The following is a 19,728-nucleotide window of genomic DNA, read 5'->3' on the forward strand; positions in this document are numbered from 1 at the left end:
GAAATTAGCACCCTTGTAGCTCTCATTACTACGTTCTTCAAATCCTCTTTATCCAAGTCACTTTTAGCCCCATTATCTAAACGGTCATTTACAGAGGGCCTACTGTAACTCGTATTTTTAATTTCTTTTTATAGTCAGTCTAGTAGAATAAAAACACGTTTAAAATGGGGTTACCAAATTTGATGTGATTTTATATACATATATGTATATGTATATATTTACTTACATAAGTGTATATATTATATTTATGGTACAACTGATTAATTTATAAGAAGACCATTAATGCACTATCTGCCTCAATAATTTATTCCGATAAAAATGATGGTATAACGGGGGTTTCAAGCTGGTTCAATCACGACTTGGTAAGCTTACTTTATCCAGAGTGAAAATAGAAGACTGCAAATAGCTAGAGAGAGAACACACGTCACAGCGCTCAGTGTTTCTGTAACTCTTGGTAAGGCTTACGTGGGTCTGATGCAGAATTGCCGATAGCATTGCACTGGCTCTATCCTCAGCCGCATGGCATATGTACTGGTACGATGAGTCTGCAAGGGACTGGCCATGGGTGCCACTTGTCCTCAGCCGTGACTGTGCAGTCCCAGCAATGCACTTGGTATCTCTTCTAGAAGCATGCCCCTCCATGTTTACTAATTAAGGTCTCTTATCCCTGCCCTAACGTAGGTAAGTATTGTGATGCTCAGAGTTCAGAGGGTTCTAGAGGTTCCATGATTTCACCAACATCCCAGGCTGCTGTGAAAATGACTTCCATTCCCTTTCATGTCGTGTTCCTGCTTCTGCCGCTTGATGAAAGCCCATGGGGCTGGAGACGATCTTGCTCAAGATTTGCTCATGCTTTTTATCAGGTGTCTTTCAAGCAGCCTGCGGCGCTGGCATGGCAATGCATTTTCTGTGTGATACATTAAAGTGTGTTTACATCATTTAGGAAGGAAAATATTTTTGTTTTGCTTTGTTTTGCAGATGTACAGATCAGCTCTCAAAATGTCTTCTGTGTCTTCCGAGCGTCTTCTCAGACAGTTGCGTTAGCCTCCTGCTAGTTGACTAATAGGATTAATACTTGTAGAAAGCATTCTAAAGCCACATGCCTTATGAAGTCAGTGCTGGGTATGACTTTACAAGTATGTGATCTATTTTTTCAAGTGAACATGTTAACTGGAAAAGTTCTTGGCACACAGTGAAACATCGTGCAATCTGTTATTTGTCTTAAAGATAATAACTGGAGGGTGGCTATAGTCCTTCGGCATCTAACTTATGATTTGTTAGGGGAGTTTCTTCCACTTAGAAGTATTGCAAATGTGCTTATATTTATATAATATGTCATTCTGAAAAATGATGGTGATATAATTCCAGTAGAAAATTATATTTTTTTTCTATAGCTACTTCAAAGTGTAGTCAACTAAATTAACCAGGATATTTTCTTTTAAACCCAACTAAAAAGATCAGGCCCCTTTCCCCCACTACAAAAAATAAAACCAAAATGACCTTTCTGAGACTTCTTTGAAGTTTTAGCAGTTAACATTCTTTGTGATATATATTATTAAGAGCTCTATTCAACATAAGGAATCAGTGAGTCATATGGGTTCTAAAGGTCTGTTTTTGGGTAGAGGAAGGAACTGAAATTTGAAAGAATGATAATTTAATTAAATCACATTTTTCCTCAGTCACTATAGATGCTGGTTGAGAAGTATTTAAACTATGACCCTTACTTTTCTTCACAGTCACAATAAATGAGCACGATCCACTGTTTTTGTTGTTCTGAAAAACAAGTTACTTTGTTCAATATAAACATATGTATATATATTCACTTTAAGTACTTTATCTTCTTTCCCTTGCTATGTAAAGTGCTGCTGCCTTTTCTAATTACCTTGACATTACTATGTTTTTTTAATTTTCTCTTAATCTAGTGGAGGAGAGTCTTAATGAATTGGAATATTTTATTCTCATTTCTTCATGAATCCTGCCTTTCACTTAGATTTTTATCTTTTTTGTGTAACCTTATTAATTTCACTTTGGTGCATCCTTGCTAGATTTTATTTATCTTAAGGGAGAAATATTAAAATTTAAATGATGTGGCTTTTCAGTATTTGTCCAAGCAAAAATTAAATTGCAGTATTACTAAAGGCATTATGTGCAATGGAAAAAACGCACAGGAAGTTCTAGAGGGAAAGGCAGACGATGGCTGTGCCAAATCACCACATTGTTACATGTAGGGATGGCTGATGCTCCGTAATTTAGAATGTTTTAGTGTGTAAACTAAGTTAAAAAGGTCTATTTTTCCTACTCAAACTCTTGTGTTTTAAATGATTACTGATTTCTTAAGCTTCCCTCTTATTAATTAGTTTTCCTTTTCTTTACTACCAGTAAAATGGCCCTCAAGTCTTCCATGTGTTGGTACAAGTTCCCAACTTCTACCACTTCCCACAGAAAACGACATGTCTCCTAAAACTTTGACATCCACAAATAAGACACTTAATATGCAAACCTTAAAAAGCAAACTAGTTAACCAGTGTTCCAGTTTAGGGCCCAGCAGTAATGCCACCAAAGGTGAAGACCACGTTCCCTCCCCTGCCCAGCCCCTCAGAAGCCTGGCAGGTGTTCATTGCCTCTTGCCCTTGACTGCCGACTTCAGCCCTTCATCCTATAAATGCTGTTGTTGTGGCTGCTGCTGTTCCAAGAACGGAATTCTGTGGATACTTGGTGACTAGCACTATTTGTGTACAAAAGAAGAGCAATGCACTTCTTAAGTACAGTTACACTGTTTTCTTTAAATATATTTTTATTGATTACAGAGAGAGGAAGAAAGAGGGAGAGAGAGATAGAAACATCAATAATGAGAGAGAATCATAGATCGGCTGCCTCCTTCACGCCCCCTACTGGGGACTGAGCCCGCAATCTGGGCATGTGCCCTGACCTGGCATCGAACCGTGACCTCCTGGTTCATACGTTGACACTCAGCCACTGAGCCAGGCCAGCTGGGCCGGTTACACTGCTTTTGACATTATTCAATAGAGTGAATTTTGATCTTATAAATGACTTCTTATACTCTAACTAGTACATTATCTTGGCTTAGTGATTCCTATGATAAAAATTTTGCTTGAGCAGCTTTTCAGAAGCAAAGGCACACCCGGATATACCAAGCCGGTGTGGTTCCCTCACCACTTGTGACACATTATAGATGAAAATGACTAAGACATGTTATGAATTTGGATTTGCTCAGGACGTTTTGGATAGTCATGGTGCAACTAACTGTTAAATCGGTCCTTGTGGCAGAGTCGGCGAGCCCAGAAGCCTTATTTGATTAGTCTGTCATAGGTGGGTTTTTCCACGGGACATTTGGGGTGACAACCTCACCCAGTACTCATTGGTTTTCAGCCAGGGGAGAGGAGGTTGAGGAACACAGACCAGGAACCTCGGTCCTCAACGAGCCTTTGTTGCTGCATTCTTTTATTGACACAACACAAATTGTTTCTTATTCCTTACACCCTTAGAGTTCCGATTCATTAGACTCCAGTAGAGGAATTTGTCACCGTGTTCTTATTTTGACCCTGCTCACTGATGCCACCAACGTGAAAGGCACAGCTGAATTAGCATGTGAAGGTGAACCGTAGGGAATTGCTATTATTTTGCCATTTTGAGCTATAAAATGACAAGGTCATGTGGTTTAATTTAAGATTTTACTTTAGTCGATGTCCAGTGTGTTCCTGATGGTGGAATTGGTACTATTTCTGTCAGTCTGTGCATGGAATCCTGGGGCTTAGTTAGGTTCCCCATCGTTCTGGAGAGAGTTCTTGTAAAACCCAGCCTGGCCACTCTGATGCATACCAGGTCCTCTTCCTAACTTCAGGCAACCACCCCCCCGCTCCGCCCCAAATGGGGCTTCAAGGAATTTAACAGCAGGCAGAGGTGAAACATTTCTTATCCTTCATTGCTGAAAGTACTGGGGCAGTTTTCACTTCGTTTATAGCAGGCTATTTCTATATTTTGACTGTGATGATATTTTGGTGGAAACTATATTTATATCTCAGTTGCACAGTGTGTAACAGTATTGAGTTCCAATTTACGTTGTTCATATACACATACAAAATTAAACATGTAATGTATATTCTATAAACATAAACATGCATCTATAGTCTATAAACATAATATGTATACACATTCTACATAATATATAGCATGTATAAGTATGCAAGCATATGTATATATCACCGAGTATGACTGAAGAAAGAAATTGAGCACAATTATAATTGGCAGGAAATGATAACTGATAGGAAGGATAGAGCTAGTGATAATTAATCCTTTAGTATTCATAAAACCATTTTAAAATAAATGAGCTACTCTACAACAAAAATTTTCTAAATGTTAATTGTTGGCTTTAGTCTCGATTTTTTGCTATTTTTAAAACTGAGGGTTGTCGTTTTTTTTTCCCCTTGAGGAAGCTTTTTATTGTGTACCTTAACAAGCCTGAAATAGAATAAGTAAAATGTTCTAGATTAGATTACATGTCTGCAACCTTCAAATAACCCCGTATCTCCTTTTTCCTTATGTGTTTACAGATATGGTCCGGAAAAAGAACCCCCCTCTGAGAAACGTTGCTAGTGAAGGCGAGGGCCAGACCCTGGAGCCTATAGGTACAGAAAGCAAGGTATCAGCAAAGAACAAAGCATTTTCTGCAGATCAGATGTCAGAAAATACGGAGCAGAGTGATGCTGCAGAACTAAATAATAAGGAGGAACAGAGCTTGCATGTTCAAGATCCATCTTCCAGCAGTAAGAAGGACTTAACAAGCTCAGTCCTGAGTGAGAAGCCTGGCTTCAATTATGAAAGCCCCGGTAAGGGAGGAAACCTTCCCTCCTACCCACATGATGAGGTGACAGATAGAAATATGTTGGCTTTCTCATCTCCAGCTGCTGGGGGAGTCGGTGAGCCCTTGAAGTCTCCTCAAAGAGCAGAGGCAGATGACCCTCAAGATATGGCCTGCACCCCATCCGGGGACTCATTGGAGACGAAGGAAGACCCTAAGATGTCACCAAAGGCCGCCGAGGAAACAGGGCAAGCGCAGAGTGGTCAAGCCAATTGTCAAGGCTCGAGCCCAGTTGCAGTGGCCTCCAAAAACCCACAAGTGCCTTCAGATGGGGGTGTGAGACTGAATAAATCCAAAACGGATTTGTTGGTAAATGACAACCCAGACCCGGCACCTCTGTCTCCAGAGCTTCAGGACTTTAAATGCAATATCTGTGGATATGGCTACTATGGCAACGACCCCACAGATCTGATTAAGCACTTCCGAAAGTATCACTTAGGACTGCATAACCGCACCAGGCAGGATGCTGAGCTGGACAGCAAAATCTTAGCCCTTCATAACATGGTGCAGTTCAGCCATTCCAAAGACTTCCAGAAGGTCAACCGCTCCGTGCTTTCTGGTGTGCTGCAGGACATCAACTCTTCAAGGCCCGTTTTACTAAATGGGACCTATGATGTACAGGTTTGTGCTTTGTATTGTGATCTCTTTGTACACAGAAAGTTATTACTAATGAAATGTGAATTCTTACATGCATGTAAAAGTTACGCTCCCAATACCCAAGGGGTAGTAGCTTGCTAGATCCAGCAGAAAAGATGAGCATGCTTCATTGGCTCTGTCATCCAAATGGGTATTCAGGGTTATCTTTAGCCTCTCATCATGGAAATTAATCCCAATATTTCTATGATGTTGGGAAAAGTCTTTTCATGGAATAGCTAGGCTTTGGATTTGACCTCCTACGTTTTTTAAAATATCAGTCATTTTTATCAACTCAATAGCTACAGTGCATTTGATCTAGACCTGTCTATAGTTCATGGTTAATTTGATTTTTTTTTCAGTCTTCTAAAAATGGCACTAATCTTTACGGGTCTACATGGCAGTGACTCATACTTTGTTCTAGTTTTAGATTGATTGTCTTTTGCTATAGTCTTTGTATAGTCTTTCCTTCAGTGAGGGTTTTTCCTGTGTCTTGGATTAGAATTTGATTTTATATTCAGCCCAACATCAAATTGGTCTAGATTTAGGTCATGTTGACGGATACAGAGATAAATTACTGAAAAGGCAACATAATTGCAAGTGAAAATTTGGAAATAAAATTACATTGATGAAAAAGGAAGTCAAGGTGATTGTAAGTACTTAGGGATACTGGAATGACCTTGATATGGGCCAGTAAAGCATTCCTTTCTGCAGGTAAGGAAAATAATAATTTATGAAAGCATTTAGTAGTAATTCAGATATCTACTTTTAGTAAACGTGGTGTACCTTTTTGATCTACTCTTCTGTCTCTTGGTTATGGCATATGTAAAATGAAAAAAAATGCCATTTCAAGTAGAATGAACTGCAGAACAGACTCTAAAGAAATGTACTTATTTTATTTTAAGCATAGTCAAGACTCACGGTCAACTTGAGAAAAGTAAATTAGTTTCTATTATAGTGTGTAGATTTTTATTGTGTTATTAGGCCAGATTTCAAAGCATATTAGGTTTAATATTAACCTTCTTTAGGGGTGATTAGAAGAAGTATCAGAGAACTAATGAAATCACATCACACTTAATTGGATTCCTAAATTTTTGAAATTATCAAACATTTTTATCAACGCAATAGCTACAGTGCATTTGATCCAGACCTGTCTATTGACTTAGTGTCAATCAAGCCAGGCAGGCAAGGGGGGTTATAAATAAGAGGTAGTGAACATATTTGCAATCCTTAGAAGAAGAATCAGAAGAGAAATTTCCAAGTCCTTTGAAAAGGTCACAATGGCAATCTTATCATTTTAAGGGAGATATAAAGAATTCTTAAAAAGCCAATTTCATCTTGTAAAGCTCTCTTAAAAATTCCATCTTACTTTGTGAATTTCCACAAATAGAATTATTTCCGTGGAGCAGCAAATTAAGTCAACATAGCTATTATGCATGAAAGCTACATGCTTTGAACTGCTGTCTCATTAAAGATCATTCCACTGTCTTATGTCAGGTACACTCTGCTGTCAAACTATGATTGTAAAATGTGTTTTAGATAAAAGGGCTAGAAGTGAATAATGTCAGTATGTGAAATGGCGTTTTATAATTAGCAAGTAATATGATGTTAATACCTGGATTTCCGGCTGGAGTTTCAGTTTGTTCACTCTGGGGACGACTTCTGAGGGAAGCTGATCTGGGCTGTCAGGAAGGCTCTAAAAGGAAGATTACTAAGGCCTATAGTTTGGAAGAATTCAGGTTTTTAAACACACTTCCATTTCCCCCAAATGGTTATTTGTTAGGTTCTCAGTTATTTATAGTAAAGTTTATGTTTGGGTAGAATGAGCTGGACACTTTTCCTGGGCAGTGATCTTAGAAATAAAACAGATGTGTGAGCTATCTGAGTTTGAACTAATAGAACTAGAAATAAAACAGCTGATCCTCGACTATGCTATCTACTAAATCCTTGCAGAAGCCCAGAGTAAAGAAGACAGAAAGTGGCAGGAAAGAACATACAGGAAGATAATCTTGTTAAGATCTATTTTTTTTTTCCTCAAAGAGAAATAATATGACTAAACATAGAAAAAAAGCAATCTGTGGGAAAAGGGGGCAATTATTTCAGAAACACAACTGGATTCAGAAACAGGTCTAAAGAGAGTTAACTTTCTGCAATTTGGGAAGAGAACACCAAATATTCTTGTAGGCCAAATGCTAATCCTGAATACTTTGCACATATACCAGATGTTGATGCAAAAGCATGTCTGAAGATAAGTAACTTGTTAATATTTTTATGCTGAGATAAATATTGAACAGCTTCCCTGGATGCATAAATCGAATAAAAGCACATCTGAAACTCCCCCTTTTTCCACACGTCTGTGTTGCTGAAATGCTGTTTGAGGGCTTCTCGACTTGTCACTTGAATTGTGTGGAGGCTAAAAGCTGTGGGTGATAAACTGCTGACTGTAGAATTTCTTTAATGCATTTTCATCAGAAATTTAGGGTATATTAATGGCATGTGTGTTCTGATAAAAAAAGATGTTGGTAAGTAAGACTATTGCAGACAGTAATCATTCAATTCTAGGAATTACTTAGATCAATCTGTAACTTAAGCTAATTGAAGTAATAGATGAGCAATTCATTAATCTTTTTCAATTAAATTGGCTTTTTTTTATAACACTCAGGACAGTTGGTGGTTAATGATAGATTTATGACATTTTAGGCCAAGAAAAAAGGAACAGGGGACAGAGTACAGGACTTAAGAACTCTGTGGCTTTGATCTATATTTTGGTTTGACATGGTTGGTTTTAAATAATTTGATTTGCGTGCAAACATGAGATATCCAGTTGGGAAGAAGAAATCATTTAAACAAATTTTAAGATTTCCAGTTCCAAGTTCAGACAACTTAACATATATTTGCAGGACTAATTGAAGTTTAGACATATGTGTACTGACAATATCCACTTCTGTGACAATTTTATTAGCAGTAATGAAGTCAAAGAATTACACCTTTGTAAAAATAATGTCAAATAGCAGTGTCACTTTGTACTGCATGGTAGATAGAGCCTCAGCTGGATAATGGAAGTCCCTTTAAAGGGCCATTATAAAACCGGGATAGTCTTTTCTGAGTCTGTGGAAATCAAATGCCCACACCACCTTGAGGCGTGTGCCCCGCCCAGAAATCAGAAGATCTGTGGATTCTTTACCAAGAAAAACTAGAAAAGATACATCAGCTAAACGATATAATGCAGATATGTTCACTAGCTCAGAGCTACGTGACTTAACCTGGATATTAGTTCCTCAGGTTTCAAATGTTCCCTGCCTGTTTTTATCAATTATTATGCTTAAATCTTTAAAAATAATGGATGTGGCGTGATTGGTAAGCCCTTCATGTAATTTTTACTACCTATAGTCAGACTTTGAGGCTCACAGAGAGAGCAATAACAGGACAAGAGATTGAGTTCTTCAAAAAGTAATTACAGCTTCTTTCTTTTTAATCTGCTTTATTATGCTTATATTTAAACCATGGCTGAATGGAGGCCTGAGTTGTTAAACACGGACTGTGCTGTTTCATTAGGGCTTAATGTGCTGCGCATCAGGACGTTTGTGTCATCTTTATGGGGGACTCTGAGCCCTCAGACCAGGTTATAAAAGTTGGAGTCCTGGCAAGTTGTGCTTCCCACGGGAAAGTAGTTAGTGACCCCGAGTTTATAAGTGCTCACCATGTGTATGTTGCCTTTTCAGATGACTAAGCCTTTTTCTGCGATTCCTCATTATTCAGGACTCCAAGAAGGTAGCTATCAGATTCCAGCTATTAAGTTCATTGTGGCCCTTCATGAAATTCTAAGGTTCCCCAAAGAATGACACTATTAACTTACCAGTGACTGTCTTGTGTTTGATCTAAGAGCACTGCATGTCTGTTCTGTAAATATTTTTATCAGAGTTGCACAATATGTCATGTTAGAAGCAGGAAGAACAGATTTTAGAGATAGGAAGTCATCCTTTGTGTTCATATTTTCAACATATTTAACTCTGAGCTTTAAAGATCCTTAACATATGCCAGTACATTCATTTGAACAGGGGGTTACAGTTTGGTCTTGGAAAAGAAAAAAAAAAAAAACACCAGAGAACATTAATCTCATTTGGGTCTATTTTGACTTTTCTTGAATTTTATTTCCAAATATTTATTTTTTGCCTCGCAGTTTCCTTTGATCTGGAGTAGGAGGGAAGTTGTAGATCTTAGCAGGTTCTGTTTCTTTGTTTTTTTCTGAGTTGAGGACAATTGCACTTCAGAACAACTGGTGAATGAGACTTTAATCACTTCAGACTGTCTATAGAGTACCGAGTGTTTGGCATATAACCCATACTTGTATTCAGGACTGTGTCTCTTTAACAAGTAATAAAGTGTGCAAAATAAAACATATGCTCACCCTAAGGCCATAAAACAAACCAAAGTTCTGGCATTTACCAGGCTATTTTCATCCTGGAGACGGCCGAGCTGGATAATGCAGCCACCCAGGTGGAGTAGAATAGTTGGACCATCTTCACTAATCCCTTTACCTGCATGATGGTTAAATCTCCATTTGGCTGTGTTACATGAGGGTCAGTAGGATAAATGTCAATGCCTCTTTGATTTTTGGTTTATGTGTTATTGTTTAAAGAACATGTATCACTTTCTTGAATGTCAGTATTTCTCTCTGGGCAGAATGTTTAGAAGAAGAAATGGTTATCAGTGCATCCAATCAAATTTAATGTTATTGAACTCAATAAAAAGTCTATCCTCTAATGGCTTGCTCTTCTAACCGTATCAAGTCCACTGATTATTTAGTGCCTTTTGTTTCTTGGGTCATTGTCATTACACTATACATGCAGCTGTTGGAAACACGGGAACATAAGTAGTGTGCTAACCCCAGGAAAGTTTGGAGAAAGAGTAATTCCCTCTCATTTTTCAGTTTCCTTCCTGGAGTTTATTTCTGAGACTGGTTAGGCCATAGACCTCTTGAATTCTTCATCCTAGGATTTTAAAGTTTGAAGTAAGTGTGCATTTTCAGAGTATCAGAAAAGACCTTTGTTTAATTTTAATTGAAAGTCAAATGTAAAATTAATTTTTGTATTACCTTTCATTTGATCTATTCTTCTTTCATCTGATAGCTTACATAATCAAAATTGCACATATCTTCTGTTTTTCCCCTTTAATTTTGGATTTGCTTCTAATAATAACTAACATTTATTAAAGGTTTCATATGTGCATGTGTAGCTCTAAGCTCTTTGCATGTACTAATTAACTCATCTTCATAAAAAGCCTTGAAGTTGACACTACCATTATGTCCATTTTAAAAAATGAGGAAACAGGCATAGAGGAATTAAAGTAACCTGCCCAAGATCACATTGTTGTGTAAGTGGGGTAAATGGTGTGTACACCAGGGTAGATAGGCTACGGAAACCTGTCTTTAACCGCTATGGTATAGTGCCTTTCCAAATATAAGACTGAGTTTATTACAACTAGAATAGCAATGGAACATAGGCCAACTGCAACAAAGGGAGGAGATGTAAGCTGCCACACAAGGGTTGTGATGCATACAATGTGTGAATCACAATGAATTTGGGGACATAAGTGATTTCTTTGAGGTTGTTTTATCTGTGTCATGTAATGCTGCCTTATTAGAACTTGCTAGGCTTATAATTGAAATCGCTGAAAAGGAAATTAATTTTGCTGATTTGTCTTTTTTTAAAATTACTGTGATTCATTTTCATTGGTACTTCTGCTACAGAAACTAGTTCAGATAGAGTGAGCAAGGGCCACATTTTGATCTGATCCATCAAGGGTGATGCAATGTCTGGTCTCCAAATTCAGCGGCATTTCATCCACGTATTTGATTTATTTATATTCCCCTCTTTTGGAGAACTTTGTTTTGGGAATTTATGGTTTTACATGTGGTCTGAGAGTTGTATTCTCCTCTTCTAGTTACTAGGCACAATCCAGGTTGGTTTGTCTGTGAAGATTAAATGGTAAGGAGATGCATTAGTGGTGTCCAAGGCTGTGTAATGAAAATTTAACTTTGCTTAGGAGTACGGAATTTTTAATTAAAAAAATTATTTATAGATCAGTTTTCCTACATTTCATAGGAAGTGTAGGCAGCGGAAACGTCAGCATATTTTAGAGTGTGGAATTTGAGTGTATCACATACCCCACCCATGCATGGGGCTGGGCGATTTCCCTGGATCCCGAGTGTGAGGGAAGTGTGGGCTACAGTGAGGAGCTTGAGAATGCAGAAATGGTTTACTTGTCTACCTGCTGTTCTCCTTGAGTATTAGATGATTTGCTAAGGTAGGAGTAAAGGACACTGGGATTCTTTCATGGGCCCAGTAACATATTTGGGAATTTTATAATAAACAGTGGTTTGTTCTGAGACCTGTTTTTCCAGCTGATGGGTAGCTGCACCTTGATATTCCACTGGCATCTCCCAGTCAACTTGTGTAAAACTAAAGTTGTTAGTTCCTTCTCTCATGCAACATTTTTTTAAACCATCCTTTGTTCTCTTCTCCCATTTTCTAGTCAGTCCCACTGGAAATGTCAGTTACCCGGGATTTCTTTCTGATAGGTATCTCTCCCCAAGCAATTGATTGGTTTGTTTCCTCTTCTTTATTCTTTAACTGCCAACACCCTTCAGGCGTACTTAGTAAATTCTTAGTGGTTTCTTTATGTATTTTCTTTTTTCTTTCTGTTCTCTTCTCTTTTCCCTTCTCTTCTGTTCTCTTCTCAATTCCCTTCCCTTCCCTTTCTTTTCTTTTTCTCTATCCTTCTCTATCCTTTCTTCCTTCCTTCCCTCTTTCCTCTTTCCTTTTCTTTAATTTTTAAAATTTTTATTTATAGATCAGTTTTCCTACATTTTGTAGGAAGTGTAGGTCTACTTTGTATAAAAACCTTATCATTTTATTTAAACCTGTATAATCACATATAGACTTTCCGATAAGACATTCCTTTTCCAAATTCTTTCTCACCCCTCCCCTAGTATCCCTCCACATTTCCTGAGAACGACTTCCCTTGTTTCACCCTTATTTCTGCTTTACTCATTTTATTTCCTGCACCTGAAAAACCTTTCCATGACCACTGCCTTTGAGATTCATCTCAAATGCTAATTCATCTGTCCGCAGCTGGGCTGTCACCTCCTTCCGGAAGCCTTTGCTGGCCTGTCAGTGTAGGTTAGGTCTCTTCCTCTGTGTTGTCATGGAACTCGGTACATCTCTCAGCAGAAGCACATATTCCACTGTTGTTGTCATCGATTGACTTGTGAGCTGTCTGTACTAAACTACAGACATCTGGCTGGGGTTTTGGACTGTGTTGATTCTGTGTGTATGCCTAGTGCTTGGCACAGTAGGCATGCAACAAAGCACCCTTTCCTGGAGGAAGGATGCTCCACAGTGATTTGACTCTCTTTTCCCCATTAAGACACTCTTCAGAGAACACATGCAATTTTTATTTATCTCCATTATGAGCCGGTGGCGATGGTGAGTCAGTACATGGAAAATGCACCGTTTTGTAATCTACTTGCGCTTCATTTTCTATTTTGTTTTGTATTCCGCCCCCTCTCCCCCAAAGATTGTCTTCCAAATTATTGAGACTGACTTTGAGATTTATTGCTATTCTATCAGCCCCAATACCAAATAACCATAGAGAATTAGTTCAGTATTACACTGAGTAAAATGAGAAACCAGGTTGGGGCTTGACTGTGGATTACTGTAATTAAAAAAGCTGGTGATAAAAATGTGTGTAATTAAGAAGATGCAGTATTTTACCCTCAAATTTGCCCCATTATGCCCTGGCTGGTGTGGCTCAGTTGGATGAGTGTTGTCCCATGGACCCAAACGTCGGTGGTTTGATTTCCAGTCAGGGCACATGCTTGGGTTGCAGGCTGGGTCCCCAGTAGGGGAGGTGCAAGAGGCAGTGGATGTTTCTCTCTCCCATAGATGTTTCTCTCTTTCCCTCTTCCTTGCTCTCTCTCTCTCTCTCTCAAATCAATAAACATAATAAAAAGAAATTTGCCCCTCATACAAATTTAAATATTTGTTGGTGCTTCTAAATCCAAATGGGTAGGGTGTTTATTCCAGTTGATCCAGTGACACAGGAAGTGGCTGTGATGGCATGAGACTGAGATGATTGACATCTAATTAGACTTGTTATTGAACTTTTTTTAAAGTCTCCATCACGATACATCATTAAGGCATATGATATGCTCCAGTGTTTTTTGAAGCATAGTACTACGCAGAAATATCCCCTCTGTAGATTAGCACGTTAATACTGACTTTAGTTATTTTCAGTCAAGATTGGCCCTTGCAGACTACTTCACGTTATTTGTAACTTCAGTATTTGAACAGTGATTTTTTTAACACCTGAACTTTTTATTGTTAAGGTTTTACTTTTTTTGACTATCAGCCCATAACCTCAAGCCCTTTTAAATAAGCACCCTCCTAATTGTCCCTCTGTTACTGTCAATTATAGTCCTTGAAAATGAACCGCATCTAAGGAAGAGTTTGTGTTTAGTTAAACAACTTTTTTTTTTGTTCCATTGAACAGAAGTACATGTGCTAAAGTGTCATTTTAAGAGTTCTGAGGCTTTAAAAAATATTTTCCTGTGACATATTAATTTAAATTATTCTTACAGGTTGTTCCATATTATTAGGAAGGGAGAAATAAATTGAGGGTTAAAGACCTTGAAAAAAAGCCAACCACTTATATTTTTAGTTTATATGCTGAAACATTCTTGTGAAAAGACCTATGTGTGTGAGTTATAAATGAAAGCCATGGAATATACCTCATAGAAAGAATCGTTTTTAAAATGTAAGGTTAAAATAGAATAAAAAGCCATTATGTTCTTAATCAGTGAAAATTAATTTAAAATATGTTCTTGTTCATGCATTAACATGGGTGTTTCTTTATATAACTAATTCACCAGCAGCGGCTTCATAGTAATTTGTCTTTGGGCAAAAGATGGATTTTGTTCTATTTTTTGAAGAAGGCCCTATGTGTCAGATTGAGTCCATAATAATGGGGCCATGAATTACTATCGCTTGCTTATTCCAGGTGACTCAGGGCCCTTAGTGAGATATTTCTCCATGTACTCATCTATTCAGTCTTTTCATCCCATTGGCAGGATAAATTCAACCAGATAGTTCATTTCACTCAATAGTAATTCTGTTTATGTGACTGGTACTGTAGAGCATACTGTCTGCTGTGGTATTCACTAGTCACATGTGGCTCTTTAAATTTCAGTTAATTAAAACTAAATGAATGAAAAATGTATAAAAGCTGCTTACATTAAAAAAGCAGTTCCTCAGCTGCACTGGCCCTATTTCATGCCCTCGATAGCCACATGTGCTAGTGGCCACCATGGGCATGGTAAACTGCAGGACATTTCCATCATCTCAGAACGTTCTCTTGGACCACACTGACCTAGATTTTGCAAATCACTTGCAGGTCCATTTACTCCCTTGACCTTCACAATAATCCTGTAAAATGGCAAGGCGTACAATATTGATTATATCCGTGAAGATGAGGATATGGAGGTGCCAGGAGATTACATAATGTGTCTTTCCACAGAATTTGACTTACAGAATTTCCCTCAGGAACAAACAAATGCAAGTAAAGATGAATGTAAATGACTAAAAGATTTTATCTACAAATTTTGGTCTTTAACTATGAGTAATTTAAAGGCAGAGAGGTGGTCTAGCTTGTTTACTGTTGTAAACTGATATTTATCACAGAGAGGGCACAGTTAAACTCTCAATAGCTACTTAACTACTGATTGGATACATCAATAGTTGGTCCAAACAGAATTTACAGTTTAATAGAAATTGTAAAGTGTGGACATCCCTATCAAAGGAACTATTGAATTAATTGGTTACAATTAAAGTTCTGGTTAGCAAAAGAAGAAAAATCAAAACTTAAAATCTTTATTTTGCTACTGATCTCTTCCCTAGTATAATCATAGCTAGGGAATATATTTTTTTCTATTTCTTGCTATGTTTAACTATTTGAAAAGTTTGAGATAATTCTTTGAATGTGTAGCTCTATTTCCTGGCAATAATGTCCAATAAACACTTACTGCACACATTTATCTTGCATAGCTGTTCTTGCTGTGTATTTATGTTTAACCTAGAAAATAATTGTTTTAAGTTAACATTTTGGAATCATGAAAATAAAATAAATGTAGTCAATTGTCTTAGGCATGGTCTCCTAAATTAATAAACTACATTTTATTTTAGAAGGGCATTTAAATGATATATATCAGTTATATCTCACCATGACCAGAATGTAGATTTTTTTTTTTTTTTGGAAAGAGAAAGGAATGTAACACTGAGTAATTATGTTTTCCAAAGTTGGCTTTATAATATATAAAGTATGTAATGCTAATATTACATTAGCTTTTCATAAGATAAATACTAGTATTATTTACTGCTATTTATGAAGAAGGCAAATCGGTAACCTGTAGAAGAGGCAGTATTGTTGTTCTTGCCATCAAATGAGGTCCTTGTGTTTTTGTTTGTTTGCTTGGGTGGTTTTGTAAGAGTAGTCAGTGGTAGTGTGAAGGCACTCTTCAGCATAAAATATATATCCAGTAAAAGCATCCCAAATAATGGAATTGGCTGATTACCCCTGGGTAAAAAACACAACTTTTAGCCACATAAGCACCACCAACTTAAAAGGTTTAATGTAGTTATCACAGCAGCTTAGTTTATCCTAAACATGACGCTTGAAAATTACAAAATCGAAGGAATGATGATGTGTCGTGGTTTCTCAGGAATCCCTGTTCTACAGCAAAAGTCAGAAATATGTCATATCAGGAAGCTCAGCAGTTCGGAAGCAATATGGTAGCTAAAATGAGCACATTTCATATGTAGATTTTGCACACTGGCTTTCTATCTTACATTAGAAGATAATGAGATACTTCTGAATTTCCCCCTTTTGATTTAAGTTGAAGTCCAGGAACAAAGTACCTGAGTTAATGGCATCTCATTTAAATGTTTTACTTTTTGAAATTGAGGTTTCTCCCCACCTCCAGTGAATTGGGAAATAGCTAGAGGAATTTTGCAATGTAGTATGCATTCCATTTTGGGGCAAACTTTAGTTGCTTTAGTCACTGCACTGCTAGGTTTGGGTGATGACTAGACTGTGTCCTCACGTGGTCTGGCTCTGACGTCTGTCACACCGCTGATTGGTAGGTGCTGCCTAAGAGGGGGGCCCATTCTTCCCCTTCTAGTTACATGATGCTCTGCTGGTGACAGGCTGAAATCTGTGCGCTTGCCATGGTGGGTATAGACGTCAAAAGTGAAACGTTGTCCTCCTTCCTTTGAAGGCTGTGGGAGACCTTCGTAAATGATTGTCTTGATGTACAGTACATGTTGAGCTGTTTTATGTGTTCATGTGCATGTCCTACAACTGTAATATTGAAAATAAATGTAGAGGTTGCCCCAATGGAGGAAGCTACTGTTCAGAGAGGTTACGTCATTTGATCACGGTCACTACTGTCTCTAAGTGGGAGAATGGACTTCAGTCTTAGTCCTGTGCAATCGCGGTACACACATCCCTCTCAGTGTGTTGAAGGAATACTGTTTGCATATCAACTAGAACCTTTTACATGATTTTGAGAAGCTTGAGACTTTTCTCCTGGTGTGATTTGGGTATGAGCAGTGATCACACATGTCATTTTTGAGCAGCTGTTGAAGAAGGCGGAACGTGATTATGCCACGTGCTTACTGTATGACATCTGGTCCTGGAAACACTCAAAAATCCTCTGATAGATGAAAGAAAACCTCTCTCCCTCCTTGGAGCATTTCAGTCAAAGACTCTATTTTAAACCAGGAATTTTGGCTGCTCGGTGGTAGCCCTTAGTAAACTGCCCATTGAGGTGCACACCGGAGAGGGAGTGAGGATTTTATATAAAGTGCCCTTTGAAGGCCTTCATTGCCTAGATACTATACACATTTATAATGAAAATGCAAAGCGGTGGTGATTTTTATGGTAGAATTTTTGCATGTTGGCCTTTGAACGATCCTCTTAGGAGGGGCTGGGCCTTTGCTAGGAGATAGAACTTTAATGCATCCCTGTTCTGTTTTCTTTTTTTCATTTGTCCTACACTGGGAAAAATTTTAAACCTTTACATTGATGCTCCTTCACCCACCAAGACCTCAAGCCCACTGCATTCATTTCATTTTTAGCCTTAGAATGCATGCTCAGGCTTTATCATTATAAGCCATTTTGAGTGGTTGTGTCAGCACCATGGTTTTACCCCCCAAAATAAATGTCATCTTGGCCTGCAGTCTCATCGCTGTGGAAGCTGAACAGAGGATTCCCTTGGAGAACCTCTGCATTGAGTAATCTCCAAGCAACTGCCTCTGGTTTTGACAGCAACACTTAGTTTTGTCAGGAGAAATCCCCACATGGCCTGGATGCTTTTGTAGGAAGTGGATTTGAAGGAGGCAGTAGTAAAACCTACTTTGTAGAAAATTGTTTTCTTCGCCTTTTTTTTCCTGAAAAGTATATCTTATTAAATCCTTTGAATTAATTCTAGTCCTTTTACTACTTACACTCTTCTGATACTTTGGCCCAAAATGTTTAACATAATGAGCCTCTCATAGAGTAGCTGTTGAATAATGGAGAGTGGATTTATTTGGCTCTGATTATTCAAGTGATTTCCTAATAAGCAGAAGTACTATTGTATTTTTTTATGTGGAACACTTGCCCGTGCCCTCTCCTCCCTCCTGCGTAGAGCATGGCATTCATGACACCTGTAAAGTAACATCCGTCTCTTCTATACCAGGTCACTTCAGGTGGAACATTCATCGGCATTGGACGGAAAACACCAGATTGCCAAGGCAACACCAAGTACTTCCGCTGTAAATTCTGCAATTTCACTTACATGGGCAACTCGTCAACTGAACTAGAACAACATTTTCTTCAGACTCACCCGAACAAAATCAAAGCTCCTCTCCCCTCCTCTGAGGGTGCCAAACCTTCAGAGAAAAACTCTAACAAGTCCATCCCTGCGCTTCGATCCAGTGACTCTGGAGACTTGGGAAAGTGGCAGGACAAGATCACGGTCAAGGCGGGCGATGACACTCCTGTTGGCTACTCAGTGCCCATCAAGCCCCTTGATTCCTCGAGACAAAATGGTACCGAGGCCACCAGTTACTACTGGTGTAAATTTTGTAGTTTCAGCTGCGAGTCCTCTAGCTCACTGAAGCTGCTAGAACATTATGGCAAGCAGCATGGAGGAGCGCCGTCAGGCGGCCTGAACCCAGAATTGAATGACAAGCTTCCCAGGGGCTCCGTCATTAATCAGAATGATTTGGCCAAAAGTGCAGAAGGGGAGCCCATGACCAAGGCAGAGAAGGGCTCCAGCGGGACTAAAAAGAAGGACTTCTCCAGCAAGGGGGCAGAGGATAACGTGGTAACCAGCTACAATTGCCAGTTCTGCGACTTCAGATATTCCAAAAGCCATGGCCCCGATGTCATTGTCGTGGGGCCACTCCTCCGTCACTATCAGCAGCTCCATAACATTCACAAGTGTACCATTAAGCACTGTCCATTCTGTCCCAGAGGCCTCTGCAGCCCAGAAAAGCACCTTGGAGAAATCACTTACCCGTTCGCCTGTAGGAAAAGTAATTGTTCCCACTGCGCGCTCTTGCTTTTGCACTTGTCTCCTGGGGCGGCCGGGAGCTCGCGAGTCAAACACCAGTGCCACCAGTGCTCGTTCTCCACCCCCGACGTGGATGTGCTCCTCTTTCACTACGAGAGCGTTCACGAGTCCCAGGCATCCGACGTCAAACAGGAAGCCAACCATCTGCAAGGAGCATCGGACGGGCCGCCGGCTGTCAAGGAAAGCAAGGAACACTCATGTACCAAATGTGATTTCATTACCCAGGTGGAAGAAGAGATTTCCCGACACTACAGGTAAGCCGGGGGGTGGGGACAGGGGGCACCGAGAAATGGATAGAATACAGGGGGCTGATCCAAAAATGGTCGGGAATGATTGTGGTGACCTGGGGAAGTTACTGAGCAAGATCACCTAAAACAGTGGTTCTCAACCTTCTGGCCCTTTAAATACAGTTCCTCATGTTGTGACCCAACCATAAAATTATTTTCGTTGCAACTTCATAACTGTAATGTTGCTACTGTTATGAATCGTAATGTAAATATCTGATATGCAGGATGGTCTTAGGCGACCCCTGTGAAAGGGT

The 19,728-nt window shown here is 38.9% G+C and overlaps 1 protein-coding gene across 5 annotated transcripts in view; it reads left to right on the forward strand.

Moving 5' to 3' along the window:
* The window catches only part of TRPS1 (trichorhinophalangeal syndrome I), a 238,770-nt gene that overhangs the window by 39,803 nt on the left and 179,239 nt on the right, over positions 1–19,728 (forward strand). For 3 of the 5 annotated variants that reach the window (XM_005857821.2, XM_014547903.1, XM_005857819.2), the window contains 2 exons: positions 4,572–5,500; positions 18,309–19,441. In XM_005857821.2, coding sequence (XP_005857883.1) covers positions 4,574–5,500; positions 18,309–19,441 — 2,060 coding nt within the window. In that variant the 5' untranslated portion in view covers positions 4,572–4,573. Of the gene's footprint in view, positions 1–978; positions 1,137–4,571; positions 5,501–18,308; positions 19,442–19,728 lie in introns of all 5 variants that reach the window. The other 2 variants (XM_014547888.1, XM_005857818.2) reach the window with 1 other exon arrangement.

Source organism: Myotis brandtii, unplaced genomic scaffold (genome assembly GCF_000412655.1).
Source record: "Myotis brandtii unplaced genomic scaffold, ASM41265v1 scaffold1137, whole genome shotgun sequence".
In the NCBI taxonomy this organism is placed as follows: domain Eukaryota; kingdom Metazoa; phylum Chordata; class Mammalia; order Chiroptera; family Vespertilionidae; genus Myotis; species Myotis brandtii.